This window comes from Ostrea edulis, chromosome 4, assembly GCF_947568905.1.
Source record: "Ostrea edulis chromosome 4, xbOstEdul1.1, whole genome shotgun sequence".
Classification (NCBI taxonomy): Eukaryota; Metazoa; Mollusca; class Bivalvia; order Ostreida; family Ostreidae; genus Ostrea; species Ostrea edulis.
In genome coordinates, this window is record NC_079167.1 from 5,455,038 (window position 1) to 5,475,129 (window position 20,092).

Sequence of the window (20,092 nt, forward strand, 5' to 3'; positions counted from 1 at the left end):
CTGAATGACCTCTTTCTGCCTTCTTTGTCTTTGGTATTTGTTTTAATCTTTCTTTCTGGCATCTCCAGAGACATACGGTTACCTCGTTGATGGGTCTCAGCATACAGGATTACACCAATTTTTTTTTAATTTTGCCGTATAAGACTGACGTACTTTACCCATCTTAATGCAAGAAAATTTCAGAGCGGTGTGTTTGAATTTTTCATTTCTCTACCATATCCAAAGAATTGTTTTTACAGAGCAGAAATCATTTAGAGAACCAATTAATGTCTTTGATCATAATCATCATAATTTTAAAACAAGGGGTCCATAATTTGCCCCTTTGTACATACATTTCTAGTGTGCTGATTACAATAAATTAGAAGATAGTTAATAGTTGACTTTATTTTTATAACATCGACTATTCAAAGGAATTATTGAGTCAGTTACGATTTCAATGCTACAAAGTCAAGATTACGGCATGGTCCAAATTTTTGCTGAGAATTATACACATGAAGTGCATTTTTTCACCAATTTTCAGGAACCCTCCCTCTAGATTCGCCACTGAATATTCGCAGATTTTAAAAGTTAGGTTATATCGCAGAAAGTAGGTCAAAATTAGCTACTGAATTATACAACCTGAATGCATGTTAAGTGAAAAATCAAAAAATGAATAGATCAATGATAAATTGGACAGTGTTTTATAATAAACAATACACATGATATAAATGAACATCTAATAGTTTTAATGTACACTTTTATTTGTGAACAAACAGTAGAAAAGGTATACAGAGAGGGACGTTAAACAAGATACAATGAATCAATCAATAATTTCAACATTCATCATAAGGGGGGTGGGGGGTGGTCTTGGTGAAAACTGTGAATTTAGTTTTTTGTCAGACATTGAACTTTTAATCTCGCTCCTTTAAAGTCATCAATTACTTGGATGAATTACATTAGTTTGATATTTATTTTTTCATTGGGTAGAGGGGGGTATATGTACATAAGATCTTTATATACATGCTATCCACGCTTCAGGTGCCTATGGTTTCTACAAAATTTGGAGGTCACAAATCAATATAGATCTTACAGTTGCAAATGCTACATTTACACACAATGACATACCAAGCTTGTTGTTCAATTCAATAACATTCATGTACTAGAAGCATTTCACTTGGTGTATTATATACAATTAATAATTGGTTCAGATAAATCACTTACAGAAATTAAAAAAGCTCAGGACGTTTTTCTGACACATGCTCTCCATGAAACTGAACACATATCCTATTGCAGCATATTTATTTGAATACACTAAATAAATACTTAATAGTAAATGAGTTACTTTTTGAATCTCAAAAGGTTTGATCGCGTAATATAACACAACTGAGAAAAGTAACATTTGGGTGTTCTTGCTCCAAGATACTAAATAACTATGCAAGGTGAAGATAACGAACAGTGATCAATCTCATAACTCCTACAGGCAATACAAAATAGATAGTTGGGCAAACACGGACCCCTGGACACACCAGAGGTGGGATCAGGTGCCTAGGAGGAGTAAGCATCCCCTGTTGACCGGTCACACCCGCCGTGAGCCCCATATCCTGATCAGGTAAACGGAGTTATCCGCAGTCAAAATCAGTGTGCCAAGAACGGCTTAACAATCGGTATGAAACACGTCAGACAGCATTTGACCCAATGCGAGGTTGTATTGACGAACTAGATCGTTATAACGACCATAGAATTTGCGAAATGCTGACTTCAATTGAGACTGTTGAAATTCCTGTACCATCAACTTGTTTGTCAGTAGCTTACCTCGATTTAAAAACTGACTATACCCAGAACAAGCTCTTGCATATCGAATCAGTTGAGATATATAAACACCATATGCAGGTGATAATGGAATATTGCTACATAAATGTGGGAAGTTGACGATGGAGAAGCTGAAATCATCCCGTTTGTCATACAGTTGAGTTGTTAGTTTGCCGTTAATGTCTACTTTCAATAAAATATCTAAGTATGAAGCAGAAGTGGATGACTCTGTGGTGTCCTTTATTTCGAGCTCACAGGGATATGTTAGAATGTTAGAATGCAATTTAACTCCATATGAAATTCAATTTTATAGTTTCTTGGTCTGCTTGCATACAAATTTTGCACAAAAGTGCTGTATTCGGAAGAAACAGATTTAAGTAATGAAGATAGCTAGTTTTTGTAAAATATTTACAGAACTTAACAAAATTACACTGTATTAGTATATCTACATTTTGAATGCTATGAAGTAGTTTTGTAATTTGACCATTCACATTTCCAAATGGAAATAAAGAATATGCCCATAAGGGTCCTAAATCTTTAATATATGTAAAGGTAAATGTAAAATTGAAATTTGTTATTAGACCCTAACTAAATTAAAAAAATAAAAAATAAGAAAACTAAAACTAGAACCTTTCCTATTCTTTATTTGAAATGCTTCGACTCTAATTTAAATGAACGGATGCTTTGACTCGAAATTAAAAGAATGGCTTCTACAAATGCAGTAAAATGAAGAAAATAAAAAGGTTTATAGGAATATCTTACAGTATTATAATGGAAAAAAGAAAAGCCATGAACTCAGTTCAGTTCCTTTTCAATATTTAAAAGAAAAACTGACCGCTTTGGATTTGACAATTCAATGAAATATTATTTCGCTTTTACATTAACTAGACAAATTTTTAAACAAGATGTACTTGGGCATGACGTGTCATTATCAATGACAGTGAAACAAACAATCAGATTATCGCCACTCCGAAATATTTTTGTCATGATTCAACCAAATACTTCTGATCGATCATTATAAGTTTATTTCCCAGAATTGTTTGCCACAAACTTGCTAGAATTGTTTGATACGAACATTTGCCAGGACTCCTTGCAACAAATTTACCAGAACTGTTTGCTGTAAATTTGCCAGAACCAGATTTCTATCAATATGCATGCCAGAAATGTTTGTTAGAATCGTTTGCCACAAATTTACAAGAACTGTTTGCCACGAAGCTCATTTGCATGCCAATTATGAATTTGCAGCAAACATTTGCCAGAGTTTTGCTGCAAACTTACCACAACTGTTTGCCAGAACTTGTGTATTTCGGTAAGGAGTGTTCACTTCAATGCCCTCAAAAGTGCATGCATACACTGATGAAAGGCTTTACATAATGTAATAGATTTATTAACATTAAAACATTAATAGTTTTGACTTATTAAGACCCATCCTAGAGTCAAAACCCTGAGTTGTGAAATTCACCATTTTTTGTACATCCTTTTCTGCTATTCCTAAGTATGCATTTAGATTTTATACAGTATCAGCAAACTTACACATAAATACTATATACTAAGTTTGACCCAACCCTGGGGTCAGGGGGTCAGAATCCCTACTCCAGGGATCATCAAATTTACAATTTTGGTAATGGATTACCTGCTGTTTCTAAATATCTATTTAGTTTCAACTTAGTTTTAATAGCACTAAAGAAGATGTTATTTAAGTGTTTTACACATAAACACTATATACCAAGTTTGGCCCCACCCTGAGGTCAAAATCCCTATCCCGGGAATCATGAAATTTACAATTCCCAATTCATTAATTTCCTTCCATCTCCAGGCAAGTGATCTGTTAGTTAAAGTCTAAAAACAAGTATTCAACAACCAATTTGGGCAAATAACCATGATTTATTGCAATTGGTTGTCGTCCGTTGTCATGCACTGTGGGGACATAAATTATCAATCTTTAGGACTCTTGCAACCCTGGGGCCCTAGGGGCGGAGCAAAAAACTGCCCAAAATTAACCAATTTTCAAAAATCTTTTTTTCTACAACCACACATGTGGAAGAAAAACTAAATGCACAATGATGTAGAGCAGTAAGGCCTCTATCAAAATTGTAAATTTCATAATCCCCAGGGTAGGGGTCCTGACCCCAGAGCAGGGCCAAACTTTTTATACAGTGTTTATGTGGAAAACACTTAAATTACATCTTCTTTAATGCTATTGATACTAAATTGAAAGTAAATTGGACCAAACTTGGTATATTATTAAGGAAAAGCAGAAAAGGATGTATAAAAATTGGTGAATTTTACAACCCAGGGTTTTGACTGTAGGATGGGTCCAGATTAGTCATATCTTTTAATGTTAATACATACATTGTAGTATGTAAAGTCTTTCATCAGTGTATGCACTTTTGAGGGCATTGAAGTTTTAAGAACATGTCTTGTTTTATACTGTTGCTGCAGTGTCATTAGAATTTAGCTTAGATATTCAGAACAGGAATTTTTTTTCTAGATTCCATAGCCCTTGGGAGTAGTGATACTTTTTCACTAGTATTCAGGTGACCGATAAGGCCTGTCAGCCTCTAGTTAATGATTTTCTCTATATATTTGTATGCAAAACTTTGACCCTCTTTTGTGGCCACCATGGCCCTAGAGGCCCTGGTTTTTACAAACTTGAATCTGCACTATGTCAGGAAACTTTCATGTAAATTTGAACTTTCCTGGCCCAGTAGTTCTTGAGAAGATTTTCCCTATATATTTGTAAGTGAAATTTACAATCTCCTATTGTGGCCCCATCCATCTTACCCCTGGGGGTAATGATTTTAACAAACTTGAATCTGCACTATGTCACGAAGCTTTCATGTAAATTTCAGCTCTTCTGGCCTGGTGGTTCTTGAGAATATTTATAAATGACCCCACCCTAGTTTTACATTTATCTCCCCTTTGAAGGAGGCATGGCCCTTCACCCAAGGATGCTTTTTGGCAAGTTTGGTTGAAATTGGCCGAGTGGTTCTGGAGAAGAAGTCGAAAATGTAAAATGTTTTTATAGAAAAGACGGTTTAAATTGGCCCAGTGCATGGTTCTGGAGAAGAAATCGAAAATGTAAAACGTTTACAGACAGATGATGGGCAACAGGCAATCAGAAAAGCTAACTTGATCTATCAGCTCAGTTGAGCTATTAAAAAATCTAGAAAACTTTGACCAGCTTTTAGCCTTAAAGTAGGTCACAGTGCACTAATCAAGCTGAAATGCATACTGAACTTGTATTCCTCCGAAAGAAAGCTTGTGACTAAATTTTAGGGCAACATTTGTATCCATAACGAAAACAAGTCTGGAAAACTGTTTGATCTACTTTAAGTCTTAAAATAGATCACGGTGCACCAATCCACCTGAAATGCAAACTTGCTCTTACAACGCTTCTTGCGGGAGAAATTATGCCCAAATTTCAAAGCTGCACATGCATCTGTTAAGGAAAAAAGTCCGGAAAACATGACCTTGGACAGCGCCATAACATAATACGTCCTGTCTGACGATGAGCGCATAAAAAAACCTATTGAGCCAGATTGGTTTTAGTCTTTACAAATAGGTCATTGTATTTATTACTTTAAGCTACACAAATGCAACAAGTTTTTTTTCACTCATTGCAATGCCTTTAGTGTGTGGATATAGGAGAAAACTTTTAATAGATCTCTTACTACAATGTAGTATGATGCATGAAAGGTGAGATAACAAATAGTGATCAATCTCATATAAGCAATACAAAATAGAGTTGGACAAATACAAACCCCTGGATATACCAGAGGTGGGATCAGGTGTCTAGGAGGAGTAAGCATCCCCTGTCGACCGTTCACACCCCCATGAGCCCTATGATACTCATTATACTGCTTGAATTGTTTCCAAATGTAATATCTGGTCTTTATCACTTTGGGGCATGATATCAAAATGATAAATTGAAAACCCTATTCAAACTTAGCATGCTTTTATATGTGGCACATCTACTGGAGTCGAATAACACAAAATAAAGAAGAAATGTTAATTAGTAAAACATATATGCTAAACCAGGTTTTCAACAAGAGTACCACAAACGGTACATAATTGTGAAATGCTTACATAGGGTGTTTTTCTTGTGCTATAATTTGTATAACTTTGCTTCAGGTAGTATCAGCCATCATGAGGTTGTGACAAACTTTCATATGAACAAAGGGTCTTAGCTTAAAAATTTAGATTTCCTCAAAATGGACCAAGTTCAACAACCTGTAATTTTTTCAAAAATGGAAGAAAATCAAAATCCTTCCCCAGATGCACATCTTCAATACCCATACAAACACTCCACAAAATAAGATGATCCTCACTTGAAAACTGTGGGAGGAGTTGGGCGAACAAATTATGTACCCTCCATAGAATATTAATTTCCAAATAGACTAAGTTCAACAACCTGTAATTTTCTCAAAAATTGTAGAAAATCGAAATCCATCCCACATGCACATCTTCATTACCTATACAAACACTCCACAAAATAAGAAGGTCCTCACTTAAAAACTGTGGGAGGAGTAGGGCGGACAAATTATGTACCCTCCATAGAGTATTAATTTCCAAAAAGACTAAGTTCAACAACCTGTAATTTTCTCAAAAATTGTAGAAAATCAAAATCCATCCCACATGCACATCTTCAATACCCATACAAACACTCCACAAAACAAGAGATGTTTATAAAACACATATCCCCCCCCCCCCCCCCCCCCCCCCCCCCGGTGCAAAATTGAAAAGGGTTATACACACATCATTTAATTAATAGTAGTATCATCAATTCAAAATATTGAGCAGACAATATCTTCCTATGTCAAGAGTGAATTGACTATGTGACCTAAACATCAATAGGGGTCATCTACTCCTTATGCTGTACCAGTGTATCAAGTTTGGTGTCAATCAAGCAAATAATTCTTAAAATATAGGAGACAAAATATTACTCTGTCCAGTTCAACAATTGACTTTTGACCTCAAAATCAATATGGGTCATCTTCTCCTGAAGATGTACCAGTGTACTAAGTTTGATGTCTGTCAAGCAAAAGGGTTTTCAAGATATTGAGTGGACAGTATATTACTATGTCCAGTTTGACCTTTGACCATGTGACCTCAAAATCAATAGGAGTAATCTCCTCCTGAATATACACCACTGTACTAAGTTTGATGTCTGTCAAGCAAAGGGTTCTCAAGATATTGAGCGGACAGTACATTTCAATGTCCAGGTTGACCCTTGACCTTTAAACATGTGACCTCAAAATCAATTCTGAAGATGTACCAGTGTACCAAGTTTGATGTCTGTCAAGCAAAGGGTTCTCAAGATATTGAACGGACAGTATATTCCTATGTCCAGTTTGACCCTTGACCTTTGACTATGTGATCTCAAAATCAATAGTGGTCATCTTCTCCTGAAGATGTATCAGTGTACCAAGATTGATGTCTGTCAAGAAAAGGGTTCTCAAGATACTGAGCAGACAGTATATTTCCATGTCTAGTTAGACCCTTGACCTTTGATCATGTGACCTCAAAATCAATAGGAGTCATTTTCTCCTGAAGATATACCAGTGTACCAAGTTTGATGTCTGTCAAGCAAAGGGTTCTCAAGATATTGAGCGGACATTATATTCTTATGTCCAGTTTGATCCTTGACCTTTGACCATGTGACTTCAAAATCAATAGGTGTCATCTTCTCCTGAAGTTGTACCAGTGTACCAAGTTTGTTGTCTGTCAAGCAAAGGGTTATCAAGCTATTGAACGGACAGTATATTCCTATGTCAAGTTTGACCCTTGACCATGTGACCTTAAAATCAATAAGGGTCATCTACTCCCTAGGATGTACCAGTGCGCTAAGTTTGATGTTTTTCAAGCAAAGGGTTCTCAAGATATTGAGCGGACATTATATTCCTATGTCCACAGTAGATTGACCCTTGATGTTTTTACCTGAAAAAGAATAGGGGTCCTCTTCTACTCATAACCAACCCACATATGAAATATCATTATCATCAAGTGAATGGTTCTGAAAATATTGAGCGGACAACATGTGGTCTACCGACCGACCGACCGAAAGGGGGCATAATAAGAAGGCTCTCACTTGAAAACTGTGGGAGGAGGAGGGCGGACAAATTATGTACCCTCCATATAATAATATTTCCAAATAAAGGGGCAAAACTCCTGGAAAAAAGGTCGAAATGGATCAAAATTGCAGTATGATCTAGAGTGACCCACAAAGAAGCTACACAGCAAGTTTCAGCATGATATGTGAAATGGAAATGAAATTATAAAGAGAAAACCCCGAACGGACGGACGGATGGACAGACGGACGTACAGACATCGCTGTACCATAATGCGTCCCGTTTAAAGATGGGCGTATAAAAACACCTCCCCATCTATTTTGATGGTTTTTCATGAATTTCACCCCCCCCCCCCCCCCCCCCCAGATAGGGAAGTTCTTAAAATAGTACTACTGCAAATTGTTCTTAAGATTGTAGCCTATCAAAATGTCAAAAAGAATTTTAGGGACAGGCCTGCCTTGAAGGACTTCAAAGCCAAAATTCATGTTTAAACAAGATTGCTACACGTAGCCATGTCCCCCACCGCCGCAAAAAAAGTTGAAGCACAAAAGTCCCATAACTCCTGTACTAAAATTTGTCGAATCAAAATGACAGCGCAATATGATCAGCTACAGATGATGACTAACAATCCTACAAAATTTGAACAAAATCCGTTGAGCGGTTTCGAAGAAGTTGCGTCCACAAAGTGCTCCTATAGTGAAGCATGTACAGATTCAACAAAGTTCCATAACTCCTGTAAAATTTATCGAATCAAAACAACGGCGCAATATGATCAACTACATATGGTGACTAACAATCCTACGAAATTTGAATGAAATCGAGTGAGCGGTTTCTGAGGAGTTGCGTCCACAAAGTGTTCCTATAGTGTACCACGTACAAATTCAACAAAGTCCCATAACTCCTGTAAAAATTGTCGAATCAAAATGGCAGCCTAATATGATCAACTACACATGGTGACTAACAATCCTACAAAATATGAGCAAAATCCGTTGAGCGGTTTCTGAGGAGTTGCGTCCACAAAGTGAAGTGGGACGGACGGACGGACGGTAAAACGGAGGCACGGATACCGGTATTTCTATGTCCCCTTCCGCGTTGTGGTGGGGAACAAAAAGGGAAAATGCGGTATAGGCCAACTTTGAAGGTTAATTTCAACATTGTAGATAATGAATTATAGGTCTGACATGAATTTAACATATGAAACACTCTTATATTATATATGTACAACAGAAAATAACTAAAGAAGCTCTGTGACTTTTTCCAGAAAATTGTTCTCCCTCATAAGTCTTTTCTTTTGTTACCCTGAATTGATCTTTTGAAAACTCTATTGTGCTATTGGTCTTCAAAGGATGAATTTGATGACACAACCTACAGGTTCCTGCCACATTGTGATTGTTTTGATACTCTTGAATGTGGTTGTATGTTAGACATAGTTTTAATTGGCTATTATTTCTGATAGTGTCCACTAAATTCAGTTTACTAGAAAAGAATTTCACCTTAATCTGCCAAGAGTGAATTAAGATAAGAGTAGCAGATTGCAACCCTTGGCTAGCTAAGACGATTACTGCAATGAAATGTACAAATGTAATCTGAAAATAAAGCATTTGATTTGAGGAATTAATTCATTTTCTTACCACATCTATCTCCTATAACCATGTAGCCATCTGGACACGAGATAATATCTGTAATAACCACTTGGTTATTGAGCACCTTTGCTCCACCAATATCCTGTCAAATAGAAAGGAAAAAATTCTAAAATGCTTCACTAGTTTGTAGCTCCAAAATTAACCTGTTTCAAAAAGAATCAGCCACGTATCTCAAATCACTTGACTTGACACTAGTTTAGTATTTTAGCGGTGTCATGTTAATGAGGTTAATTGCAAGTAAATTAATAAATATATAATTGCTGCAAATACACCAATTCATCAAGAGTTTATTTGCAAATCTGTTATACAGAATATTTGATTTATAATAGGGAGGAAGTAAGCATTTAATTGCCCAAATTTTTATTGTGTCTATTCGAGAGAATTGGCAAATTTGAGAATACTTTTTAAAAATTCTCTTCTCTTATCATGATATGCCAATATTTGATCAATTTTCTTTTATGAATTTCTGGGTTATATTTGGTTACAAAGACAAGCGGAGTGCTCTTTTTCTTTGTATTTTTCTCAGTTGCGAGAATTGTGTCTCTGCCATAGTTTTCAATGACAGCTTGTATATTTTCATTGATCTCATTTCCCTTATAACTTCTTTGTTCAAGGTTCAGTTTCAATTTGCATAAGATTTTGTTCAAAATAATAGTCGCTTGTGTTTTGCAAATAGCGAATTGTAATTTTACATTTGATAAAACCTTTGAAAACCGATGCATTTGTGCGCACTTCTTCGTTCCAAATACTGGAATGTATTAGGTGGTTTAATGTATGTTTTCAAATCAAGGGATTATGAATCTACTTCATTTGAATATCGTTAAGTATCTAGAAAATGCATACTTTGCAAGGAAGTTTCATAAGTGAATTTATGCAATGGATGATTATTTACTATGGTGAACAAATCATGAAATATTATGAAACCATTCTAGCAATAGCAACCATGAAACAATAATATGAAACAATACAAAAATAATATATGTGTTGTCATGCGCAAGGTAGACTACATAACAGAAGGTACAATACATTTAAAATCAAAATACTACCAAGACATAATGAATCTCGACTTAGAGTGTCTCAAAAATGTTATTCTAGAAAAAAAATCTTATTATGAAAACAAAGGGTACTATTATCTGAATTACATTAAACTTTCTAAAGAAAGCTGAAAAATTGAGGTTAGGAAGGTTGTATATACTTCCTAAAATATACAAATTCGATATAAGCATTGAAATTAATGGTTGCTGCAAAAACATTTCTGTTATCCCACAGGGTCCAGACCAATTATTTCCCAAATAAATGTGCTGACAGAAATATTAGTCAATACTATTTCTTAGCACCAATTGTGCACACATTTCAAGCACTTTTATCAGAGACAGCTCGAACTTCATAATGAAAATGAAGCATTTACGACCACACACAGCGTCTGCTGGTCAGTTATGATGTAACATCACCTTATACAAATATGCAGTTCAAGGAACTTATCACCCCCCATAAAAACCGCCAAAGATAAGTTAAATATAAGTGTACTATTTACTACCAGCCTTAAAATTGCCCACATTGAATCCGATCACTTACTAAAGCTAATTTTAGAAAACAACATGTTTGAATTTAACTCTCATACCTATAAACAAATACTAGCTAGAGTATAAGTTGTGCTATGGGATCAAAATGTTCTTCGTCTGCGATATACGCTTACATAAGATTTTACAGAATTTCCCCAGGAAAAAACGATATTCTGTTTCATGGTTGCTATTGTGACAACAGTTTCATAATATTTCATGAAAATTATATTTATGATTTGTTCAACATAGCAAATAATCATCATCCATTATCTAAATTCACATATGAAACTTCCTCGCAAATTATACAATGAAAGGTGAAGTTAACGAACAGTGATCAATCTCATCACTTCTATAAGGAATACAACATTATGAGTTGTGCGAACACTGACCCCTGGATATACCAGAGGTGGGATCAGGTACCTAGGAGGAGTAAGTATACCCTGTCGACCAGTCACACCCTCCGTGAGCCCTATATCTTCATCAGGTAAATGGAGTTATCCGTAGTCAAAATCAGTGTGCCAAGAACGGCCTAACAATCGGTATGAAACACGTCAGACAGCGTATGACCCAATGATAGGTTAAATTGGCAAACTAGATCGTTATGACGACCATAGAATTTGTGAAATGCTGATTTTAAAAAAGACTTCTGATCCCTATTTTTCACTAATCTTGCAAATAATTCAACATACAGGAGTGAAAACAGGGGAGGTGACCTCTAGGTATATGAAACATGATGTCTTCAAACCACCATAACATCTCATTTGCCACTTTTGGTAACCTAGCTACCATGCAGCCATCTTGTGTGTCATTTTCTTTTAATATATGTACATGCATGTACCAAAATTCTAATACACAGATGCTGAATATAAATGATATAATTGCATGAGTAGCTATGATTTATTACATGAAATTTACCTCAGATTCAAATACAGTTTCTACAAATATCAAGACCCTGAAGACTTCTTTTGGTGTGTAGGTGTCAGATCCAGTTTGCTTCCTTGTGATTCCATTTCTGAAGAAAAGAAATGAAATAAGAGGACCACTGCACCTTTGGGTTAAAATAATCATCTACACCACAATATGATATATTTATTTACAAGACAATATTTTACAAAAGGGGATTTTTCGAATTCTTCCGTTCCGTGCATATTTTGTGTTTTAGAATCTAACTAAGTCACATGATTGGGAGATTTTTCTAGGCATGCTCTCTTCCTATTTAGCTTACAATAAGATGATTTTGTTCATTCATTTTGCTGACTGGTTTAAGAACCAGTGTTATTGGTGTGTGGCAAAGGGATGTAATACAGATTTACAGAAGAGGGGGAAAACGGCATGTACCATCATTTTTCATGGAAGGTTGGGGGGGGGGGGGGGGGGGGGTTGTTGTTGTTAGCCGGAGATGTCCTCGCAATATAAAATTCTTGACAAGGACAAATAAATATATCAAAACAAACAAAACCTAACATGTCTCTTTGACTGATATTCAGAATCTTACTAGTTCAAAATACATGGAGGAGGGTTAAGTAATGACATACAACTCATTATCCCTCAATATATATATTTTCCACACTTTTGAAATTTAAGGGGGGTGGGTGGGGTAGGGTGGTAGTAGCGTATCATTTAATATTGCCTCAGAAATTTTTCCCCAAACTCCAGAATATTTGTATATATAAATAGAAAGTGATGGTTGTTAAGAGAGACCATTCCCTCCCCCTCCCTGATTGTACGTGGATGTCTCCGAAGTACCAATATATCCATTATCGGATTTGTCATGCCTAGGCCTAAGTCGCCGTTAGTTCTGGACCAATGGTGACAAATATTTGAAAAGATAAAGCATAACGTAATAACTTTTAACAGCTGGTATTTCTTAAAATATTTTTTTTTACCACATTTTTCAATAATTTTTCTTTACCGATGGGCAATTGACTTTCAAGAGCTTGAAATAAATTTTTTAAATTATATAGACTACACCAACATTTTTAGAAAGTATTTCCAAATTGTAATATTAAATGTAATTTAATTGTTATTAATTTACGACCGGGGCCATCTTGTATTTGCTCAGGTACCATTACCCCTGTTTGTTTATATTGCTTTTAACCAATCAAAACAAAGCCTCCCTTTTTGTCCTTTTAATCAACACCCTCTAAGCTTGATAGGGACTCCCCTAGGGCCAATTGAGGGCGCCCCCTATTTACGTAATCGACAACCTATCAGATTGGTTGTCCAAGTAAGAGCGCCACCTATATATGTAATTAATTACCAATCAGTTTCTATCTGTGCCAAATTTAAAAAAATAACAATTAATTGACCAATCAAATGCCTATTATCAATATTCTTAACCTAAGCATCTCAAGTTAGCGCCGACTTTCAAAATATTCTTTGAAACATCAGGCCATGTCAGTAGTAAATTAAATTTTTTATGGGCCTAACATACGTCAGGAACTTTTATAGGATACCAGATTGGTACGTGATTTTCGAGGAAGAAGTTTTAAGGCTCTACGACATTATTCTTGAGGCTTACTTTGATTATGCACGTGCTCTTTCATTCGTGGCTATGGACTGTTCCGCTATGTGTGACAGATGCTGGTTCTGTTAGCCTAACGAGCATGCAGACCTGTCAATTTGCTCTACATGCTCCACCCGTACTCAATAGACTCTACACGCTAGTAATAGACTTTGTTGACTTTCTTCAACACTAATCATGCCAGGTGAAGAAGAAGAAATCACCATGTGTGTCGGCGAGGAAGCTGTTCGTCCCTGGGATCATGCTAAACAAGAGGCCCATGGGCCACATCGTTCACCTGAGTCACCTTGGCCCATATCTGAAGACTTTCCATATATATTTGCATGTAAAACCTTAGTCCCTATTATGGCCCAAACTACCCTTTGCAAACTTGAATCTACACTATGTCAGAAAGCTTTCATGTAAATGTGAACTTCTTTGGCCCAATGGTTCTTGAGAAGAAGATTTTTAAAGCTTTTTCCTATATTTGTATGTAAAACTTTCATCCCCCCCCACTTGTGGCCCCATCCTACCCCCCGGGGGCCATGATTTGAACAAACTTGAATCTGCATTATGTCAGAAAGTTTTCTTGTAAATATCAGCTTTTCTGACTCAGTGGTTATTGAGAAAAAGATTTTAAATATACATTTGTATGTAAAACTTTGATCCCCCACTTGTGGCCCCATCCTACCCCCGGGGGCCATGATTTGAACAAACTTGAATCTGCATTATGTAAGGAAGCTTTCATGTAAATCTCAGCTTTTCTGGCTTAGTGATTCTTGAGAAGAAGATTTTTAAAGTTTTTCCCTATAAATTTGTATGTAAAACTTTGATCCCCCTTGTGGCCCCATCCTACCCCCGGTGGCCATGATTTGAACAAACTTGAATCTGCACTATGTCAGACAGTTTTCATGTAAAAATCAGCTTTTCTGGCTCAGCGGTTCTTGAGAAAAAGATTTTAACTACATGTATATATTTGTATGTAAAACTTTGATCCCCCTTGTGGCCCCATCCTACCCCCGGGGGCCATGATTTGAACAAACTTGAATCTGCACTATGTCAGAAAGTTTTCATGTAAAAATCAGCTTTTCTGGCTCAGCGGTTCTTGAGAAAAAGATTTTAACTACATGTATATATTTGTATGTAAAACTTTGATCCCCCTTGTGGCCCCATCCTACCCCCGGGGGCCATGATTTGAACAAACTTGAATCTGCACTATGTCAGACAGTTTTCATGTAAAAATCAGCTTTTCTGGCTCAGTGGTTCTTGAGAAGAAGATTTTTAAAGATTTTTCCTATATATTTGTATGTAAAACTTTGATCCCCTATTGTGGCCCCATCCAACCCCCAGGGCCCATGATTTGAACAAACTTGAATCTGCATTATGTCAGGAAGCTTTCATGTAAATCTCAGCTTTTCTGGCTTAGTGATTCTTGAGAAGAAGATTTTTAAAGTTTTTCCCTATATATTTGTATGTAAAACTTTGATCCCCCTTGTGGCCCCATCCAACCCCCGGTGGCCATGATTTGAACAAACTTGAATCTGCACTATGTCAGAAAGTTTTTATGTAAAAATCAGCTTTTCTGGCTCAGCGGTTCTTGAGAAAAAGATTTTAACTACATGTATATATTTGTATGTAAAACTTTGATCCCCCTTGTGGCCCCATCCTACCCCCGGGGGCCATGATTTGAACAAACTTGAATCTGCACTATGTCAGAAAGTTTTCATGTAAAAATCAGCTTTTCTGGCTCAGCGGTTCTTGAGAAGAAGATTTTTAAAGATTTTTCCTATATATTTGTATGTAAAACTTTGATCCCCTATTGTGGCCCCATCCTACCCCCGGGGCCCATGATTTGAACAAACTTGAATCTGCATTATGTCAGGAAGCTTTCATGTAAATCTCAGCTTTTCTGGCTTAGTGATTTTTGAGAAGAAGATTTTTAAAGTTTTTCCCTATATATTTGTATGTAAAACTTTGATCCCCCTTGTGGCCCCATCCTACCCCCGGTGGCCATGATTTGAACAAACTTGAATCTGCAATATGTCAGGAAGCTTTCAGGTAAATTTCAGCTTTTCTGGCCCAGTGGTTCTTGAGAAGAAGAATTTTAAATGACCCCACCCTATTTTTGCATTTTTGTGATTATCTCCCCTTTGAAAAGGACATGACCCTTCATTTGAACAAACTTGAAAGCCCTTCACCCAAGGATGCTTTTGGCCATGTTTGGTTGAAATTGGCCCAGTGGTTCAGGAGAAGAAGTCGAAAATGTGAAAAGTTTAACAGACAGACGAACAAACAGACAGACGGACAGACAGACAGACAGACAGACGACGGACAAAAAGCGATCAGAAAAGCTCACTTGAACCTTTGGTTCAGGTGAGCTAAAAACTGTCCAATTTGACGACCGACACATTGATCACTATGGGCTATTTGCTAACTGCCGATATTCCTGTCGGTCAAAGACGGCTCCTGGTTCACTCAGTCAAAGGCACATTCCCCCTCGGCCCGGCTGCTCTGCGTCAGAGGCAATTCGGCCAGCACCAACGACGGAGCCAGTTTTCGCCAGACAGCCGCAGTCGTGCACAGATACAGATGCACAAACAGACGAATTCCTAAGGTACGTCTTGGGAAATAGTCATCAGCCCGCGCTTCACCAGGAAGCCACAGCAGCCAGGAACACACCAAATACAGGTAGGGTTTCATGGCAAGACCCCCAATTCTATTTAAAATCCTTATCTTCCAATTCTGGCCCATTGGCACATTTTGATATTGTAGATTTTGTAGATAATGCGTCCTTATTGCAAACAGAGAGGGTGTTATCTAACAATGAGGACGGTCAGCTTATTTTCAAATCTGGCCCAGCTAAACCCAAATTAGAAAATCTGCACATTCCGCAGTGGTCGGTTGCAAATTTGGCCATCCTCCAAAAACTTTTAGGCGAAAATCTGCTTGCTCAAAGTAAGATTTTAGACTATCTGTCATATACGACAAGAATATATTAGCTTTTGTCAAGCCATGACACTAGATCAGTTTATTTTTATGATTGTGAGTACAGAAAGCTGCACCACCTGCATCAATTCAGATGGGGGACAGATATTCCAAACATTCAGACAGTTTTCTGAAGCCACGTCCGTCTCAGACCCAACCACCCCAAAAGCCTTCTACAAAATTTCAGCCTTCTGTATCTCAGGGGCACAGGGCCTCTCACATCCCGCAAGGTATAGAGATATGTAAAAAAAAAAATTAACTCAAGAAAGGGCTGCATTGTGCGTCAGTATAGATTTTCCCACACCTGCTCTATCCCAGGGTACTCGGAGCATCATCCATCTTATGAGCATCCTACAAAAAACGCTTAGAGAAACCCTCGGGTCTTATCCTTACTGCTTAGGAAGATGAGCTGCGTGATGACTTTGACAAAAGTTTTATTTTAAATGGTATACATAATGGCTTCCACATTATTGACCCCACATTGTCTCCCCAGCCAGTAGAATTAGGAAATCACTCCTCTGCTACTAACGACCCTGAAATGTTTGATAAGGCTACAGCCCAAATTCTCACAGAAATTCAAGAAGGTAATAATGTTCAAGTTCCTAACCCCCCTTGATTGTAAGCCCATTGGGCATCATCCCAAAATCTGATGGGGGTATGAATAATTCATGACTGCAGCCGACCAAAAAAAAGGGGGGGGGGGGGGGGCAGTCAATGACTATGTGTCTGATTCTTACAAATTTATATACAAATCTTTAAATGATGCTACTCGGTTGGTGAGACAAGTCTACTTTATGGCCAAAGTTGACTTAAAATCTGCTTTATCGCTCTGTCCCAATTAGTTGTGAAAGCCAGAAAGTAACAGGATTTAAATGGATTCTTAATAATCAGTATTCTTATTTTATTGATACTAAATTGCCTTTTGGATCTAAAGATGCTCCTGGCATTTTTCATCGTCTTTCCCAGGCAGTAAGACGCATCATGGCCCGTAAGGGTTTCTCTATTGTTGCTTATCTAGATGACTTTTTTTATTTGCGAGAGCTCGAAACAAAAATGTCATGAAGCTCTCTCACAATTGCTACTTTTATTACGCAAACTTGGGTTTTATATTACTTGGAAAAAGGTTGAAGACTCCACTCAAACCCTTGTTTTCCTTGGCATTGAGATATACAGCTTCTACAATGCAGCTCTCTTTGCCTCAAATTAAATTACAAGAACTTCGTGCCGAACTTGACCAGTTTATGGGGCGTCAGCGTGCCTCAAAGCATCAGCTTCAATCCCTCGCTGGGAAACTGAACTGGGCCGCATCAGTGGTGTATGGCGGAAGAGTATTCCTGCACCGCATCATTAACGCTTTCTGCAGCCTTAAGCATAAATGCCATAAAATTTGCTTATCATACACCATAAAGCAAGACATTGCTTGGTGGCACAGGTTCCTAGAAACCTTTAATGGCAAATCCCTCCTTCTTGACAAGCTCGCCATATCTTCAGTGCATACAGATGCCTGCCAAACGGGGGCTGGGGGAGTGTGGAACCACGATTGGTTCTACTGTAATTGGGAAGTTGATTTTCCCTCTGCAACAACTTTTCATATCAATGAAAAGGAGATCTTAGCAGTCGTGTTAGCAGCCCATAGATGGGCTCCTTTGTGGGCCAATCATAAGATCATTTTCTTCTCGGACAACTCAGCCACCATCTCCAGCATTAATAAATGCTCATCTAAGAACAATGTTCTAATGAAATGCCTTCGTAGACTCTTTTGGCTGTCACCTATTCACAACTTTAGGTTTATAGCTAAACATGTCCCTGGCAAGGACAATGTCCAAGCAGATCTTGTATCGCCGCTGCATGAACCTTGCAATTTTGCTGCTGTGACTGCCCCCCTATACCACAGGGGGCCCTCCTCCATATGGATTTTGGTCACATTTCTCAGAATTCTTTTAATTTTCTTTTTAACAGGCTCAGACCTTATATCCTCCTTGGATGCCTGGTTCAGTACACTGCACAGTAGCATACAAGCAAATTCAACCAAGCAGACTTACAGTTCCTATTTGCGGTCTTATATTTCTTTTTGTAATAAGTTAAATATACCCTTGGTACCTATATCCCCAATGAATTTGTGCAGGTCTGTGGCTTTCTTGTCCTTTCAGTTATCTTTTCAATCAATCCGCAATTATTTGTCCGTTGTTAAATTGCTACATATTGAGACAGGTCACCCCAACCCCTTTGAATGTCATTATCTAACCAACATCCTGAAGGGAGCCAAAAGACTGTTGGGTACTCAAACCTCACCAAAGCTTCCAATAACTCCGTCCTTGTTACAAAAAAATTTCACAACCCTCAATTTTCAACAACCCCTTGACATGGTGTTCTGGGCAGCCTGCCTGGTCGCTTTCTTTTAATTTTTTCCGAAATCTAACCTCTTAGCTCCTTCATGGCAGCTATTTGACCCTGTTAAGCACTTGTCAAGGTCAAATGTTTCCTTTCAAGATTCTGGGGCAGTAATTTCTGTGAGATGGTCCAAGACCATCCAATTTTCCGAACGTGGCCTTCAAATACCGATCCCCCATATCCCTAATTCTCCTTTTTGCCCAAGCTGCATTTTGCGTCTTATTTTTGTACTATTCCCAACCCCTCAGTTACAAAGCCCAGCCTTCTTGTACCGTGTTAACAATCGGTGGCACATCTCGACAGCTCAAGCTGAAAAAGAGTTTATCTTTAGTTGGAATTGATTCCACTAAATATTCTGGCCGCAGCTTCCGTCGTGGGGGGTGGGGGTGGGGGGCTCCTTAGCCTTGGAATGTGGTCTCTCACCAGACCTGGTCAGTCTCAAGGAGACTGGAAATCTGATGCTTACCGAACTTGTGCATTTACATTAATGACAATTAATAAACCGGAAATTACTATGTCTAAAAAAAATATGATAATAATAATAGTAATAGTGACTAACTGCAGAATAAACATGGGCATCGAAGAACTCGAAATCCCATCTAGTTTGTATCATATGAGGATATAAAGCTATGAAAGGATAGGGTGTTTTGCATAATTTGCAGAGATTAAGATATGCCTCAAATGTTCTCATGCCCCCCCCCATTCTTTTAAGGTATGATATTAATCAAAGTAAAGACAGAACTAAATTTGGTAACAAAAAAAAACAAGAGGCCCACGGGCCTTATCGGTCACCTGAGTACTAGTGAAAAATTATCACTACTCCCAAGGGCTATGAAATCTAGAACAAATTCAGTTTCTGAATATCTAAGCTATAATTTTAACATTCAACAAAAGTATAAAACATTAGATGTGTTCTTACAACTTCAATGACCCCATAAGTGCATACACTGATGAAAGACTTCACATTATACAATAGGTGTATTAACATTAAAAGATATGATTAATTTGGACCTATCCTAGAGTCAAAACCCTGGGTTGTGAAATTCACCATTTTTTGTACATCCTTTTCTGTTATTCCTAAGTATGCATTTAGATTTTATACAGTATCAGCAAACTTACACAAAAACACTATATACTAAGTTTGGTCCT

At 37.4% G+C, this 20,092-nt stretch overlaps 1 protein-coding gene across 2 annotated transcripts in view; it reads right to left on the minus strand.

Moving 5' to 3' along the window:
- LOC125668853 (sushi, von Willebrand factor type A, EGF and pentraxin domain-containing protein 1-like) overlaps positions 1-20,092 on the minus strand; it is a 337,072-nt gene that overhangs the window by 27,132 nt on the left and 289,848 nt on the right. For both annotated transcript variants that reach the window (XM_056161741.1, XM_056161742.1), the window contains 2 exons: positions 11,980-12,076; positions 9,491-9,584 (listed from right to left, as the gene is read on the minus strand). In XM_056161741.1, the coding sequence (XP_056017716.1) occupies positions 9,491-9,584; positions 11,980-12,076 (191 nt within the window). The remainder of the gene's footprint in view (positions 1-9,490; positions 9,585-11,979; positions 12,077-20,092) is intronic.